This window comes from Propithecus coquereli, unplaced genomic scaffold, assembly GCF_000956105.1.
Source record: "Propithecus coquereli isolate 6110/MARCELLA unplaced genomic scaffold, Pcoq_1.0 Scaffold306, whole genome shotgun sequence".
NCBI lineage: Eukaryota > Metazoa > Chordata > Mammalia > Primates > Indriidae > Propithecus > Propithecus coquereli.
The window spans coordinates 3262185-3265177 of NW_012148686.1; the positions used below are offsets into that span (position 1 = coordinate 3262185).

The following is a 2993-nucleotide window of genomic DNA, read 5'->3' on the forward strand; positions in this document are numbered from 1 at the left end:
AATCATCGTTAAGTTTTTAAGACTGTGTTTTATTTATTTATTTAACTTTTTCAGAGACAGGATCTCACTCCATCACCCGGGCTAGAGTACAGTGGCTGGATCGTAGCTCACTGCAGCCTCAAACTCCTGGGCTCAAGTGATCCTGTCTCAACTTCCCAAGTAACTGGGACTACAGGCATGCACCACCAGGCCTGGCTAATGTTTTAATTTTTTGTAGAGACAGAGTCTCACTATGTGGCCCAGGCTGGTCTTGAACTCCTGGCCTCAAGCCATTCTCCCGCCTTGGCCTCCCAAAGTGCTGGGATTATAGGTATGAGCCACTCCGCCCCACCAGAAATCATGTATTAGATCGGAGAGTCTACATTTATGTAGAATTTGGTTATTGAAGCCTGTTTCACATTGTTTAAAACTTGAGAATATCTCTAATATCTCTGATTTGAGGGGAGCAGGTCATCATGCTATATATTTATGTTTTGTGCCTATTTAAAAGAAAATAGGGCAACTATTTGTATGAATCCTTAACTGGAAATGTCCATGGAGTTGGCTAATTTACGTTCACTTTTGTTGTGTATAGATTTCTAATATTTTCAGTTCTCCACCATTTAAGCTTCCTTCAAGTAAATTCACTAAATTAAAAAAAAAAAAGTAGAGAGGTGGGAATAGCTATGTTAGATGAACAGCATAATAGAGAGGAGTGATGAAGAATAAGGTTGGAACTTGAAAGAGCCAGAGCCAGATTATGGAACGACGTGGGTGTCAGTCTGAGTAGTGGGAAGTCCCTGGGGTTCTGAGCCAGGCAGTGAAGGGTCATGGCCGTGCATCAGGAAGGCTAGGCTGGCAGCCGTATCTGGCACCAATACGATATTATTGTGATTATGAGGGAGTTAATGAGGGCTTGAATCAGGGAAGTGGCCGTGAGACCAGAGAACATGAGGTGACTATAGGAGAACCATTAAAGGGAATTGACAAGACTTCGTAACTGACCAAACAGGAAGGCAAGGGAGGGGAAGGAGTCCAAAATGATGCTGAGCTTTCAAGCCTGGGAACTAGATGGGAGTATAAACAGAAACCAATTAATACAAGAACAAGGGCAGGTATAGGGAAATAGAAATGAAATAAATTATATAGGTAGATTTTAATGTGCAAATGGAAAATCTATTTCTATCCAGGGGGCAGTTGGAAATTAGGGATTCAGGCTTGGGAAAGAAGCATGGATTCTCTTTAAGGAGAAAAGGAAATACAGTCAGCTTTCCGAAACCGGGGGTTCTCCATCTGTAAATCCAACCAACCACAGGTTGAAAATATTCAGGAAAAAAAAATGGATGGTTGCATCTGTACCGAACATGTACAGACTTTTTTTCCTTGTCATTATTCCCTTAAAAATACAGTATAACAGTTATTTACATAGTATTTACATTGCATTAGGTTTTATAATTTACAGATGATTTAATATATATGGGAGGATGTGCACACATAGGTAATATGCAAATGCTATGCCTTTTTTTTTTTTTTTTATCAGGGACTTGAGCATCCGTGGATTTTGGCATCCATGGGCGTCCTGGAACCAATCCCGCATGGATACCCAAGGAAGACTGTGCTCATTACTTCTTCATGCTCGGTATCAATCAGTGCCCTTCCTGAATCCAACCCAAAGGAGAACATGGTTCTTGATGGAAGGGAGTGCCAGGTAGCTGGGAGTTTAGATGTTGCATCTGCGCCAGATGTGAGTACATAGTAAACTTAAATGCATAAAAAAGAGAAGCTCATTTAACCATGATAGGTTTCAATAGCTTATAAAGTACGGTCTCTAGAGAAAAATAGCTAAAGGTATAATTTTAATAATACTTTACCATGGGATATGATGATGATTTCCCCACTGATGAATCATTGTTCTTATGATTGATTAAAACACACTTGATCACAGGCAGATCTTGATTTGTAACGGTCCCAAATGTCATTGCTGAAAAAAGAACTGTAAAACAAAATAAAAACAATGATGTTGATACATGTGCACCTTAAAAAGAAATGTGTATTTATCTTACAACAAAACAAAAAACAAAATGTAGGGAGGATTGGCCAACATGGAAGTATGTAGGAAATTCAATTTCATGGAGGCAAGTCTATTTTAAATCAAGAGCAGAGGTATGTAGAGCAGGGCTATCCAATAAAATGATCTGCAGTGATGGAAATGTTCTATACCTGTGCTGTCCAATACAGCACTCACTAGCTACACGTGGCTATTAAGCTTTTGAAATGAGGCTAACGTGACTGAGGAACTGATTATCTGTACACAAGCCATTCTTTTTTCTTTATTGATGCTTGTAAAATCTTGTCTTTGTAATCAGTGCCTAAAATTTTTGAAATTACGTGCTTTGTTGACAATCTATTTTCACCCACTGAGCCAGGTAGTCAGTGGGCCTTTCTAATCTAGAAATTCATATCCCTCTGGAGTTTTCTTGAATTATTTCTTTGATTCCTTCTCTCTCCCTCATTTTCTGTTCTATTATTTGGATGTTTTTCCCAAATGACTGACAATCCTTGGCAGTGTGTCCATCATAAGCTCTGTGCACATGGTGTGGCCTGTTGCTTGATATTCTCTGTAAGTTTATCTTTAGGTCTTTTCTCATAGGCTGGTCAGATTCCCCAGAGACTTTTCTCTCTTGCCTATGACCTGTCTTCTGGGAGCTGGTGCTGGCAATTTATACCCTTTGGGGGGTCCTACAGTAGAGAGCAGGCTGCCTCTCAGCTTTCTCAACCTTCAGCTATGATTCAGCTTTCTTCATTTCTTTTAAAGCTCTCAAAATTTTGTTATGTTCTCCTCCTCCATTCTCTTTGCCTTTATGTTTATATTTTTTACTGTTTGTTTGGGGGTCTTTTCAGAGCTTTATTGAGGGATAATTGACAAATAAAAGTTGCATATATTTACACACGCCATGATATTTTGATATACGTATACAGTGTGAAATGAATACCAAAATCAAACTAACTAACTT

General features: G+C 39.1%; 1 protein-coding gene across 1 annotated transcript in view; it reads right to left on the bottom strand.

Annotated features, from left to right (window-relative positions):
• FLT3 (fms-related tyrosine kinase 3) overlaps nucleotides 1–1958 on the bottom strand; it is a 65760-nt gene extending 63802 nt beyond the window's left edge. Inside the window, exon 1 of the mRNA XM_012649875.1 lies at nucleotides 1851–1958. Coding sequence (XP_012505329.1) covers nucleotides 1851–1958 — 108 coding nt within the window. The remainder of the gene's footprint in view (nucleotides 1–1850) is intronic.
• Nucleotides 1959–2993: the final 1035 nt, after the last annotated feature.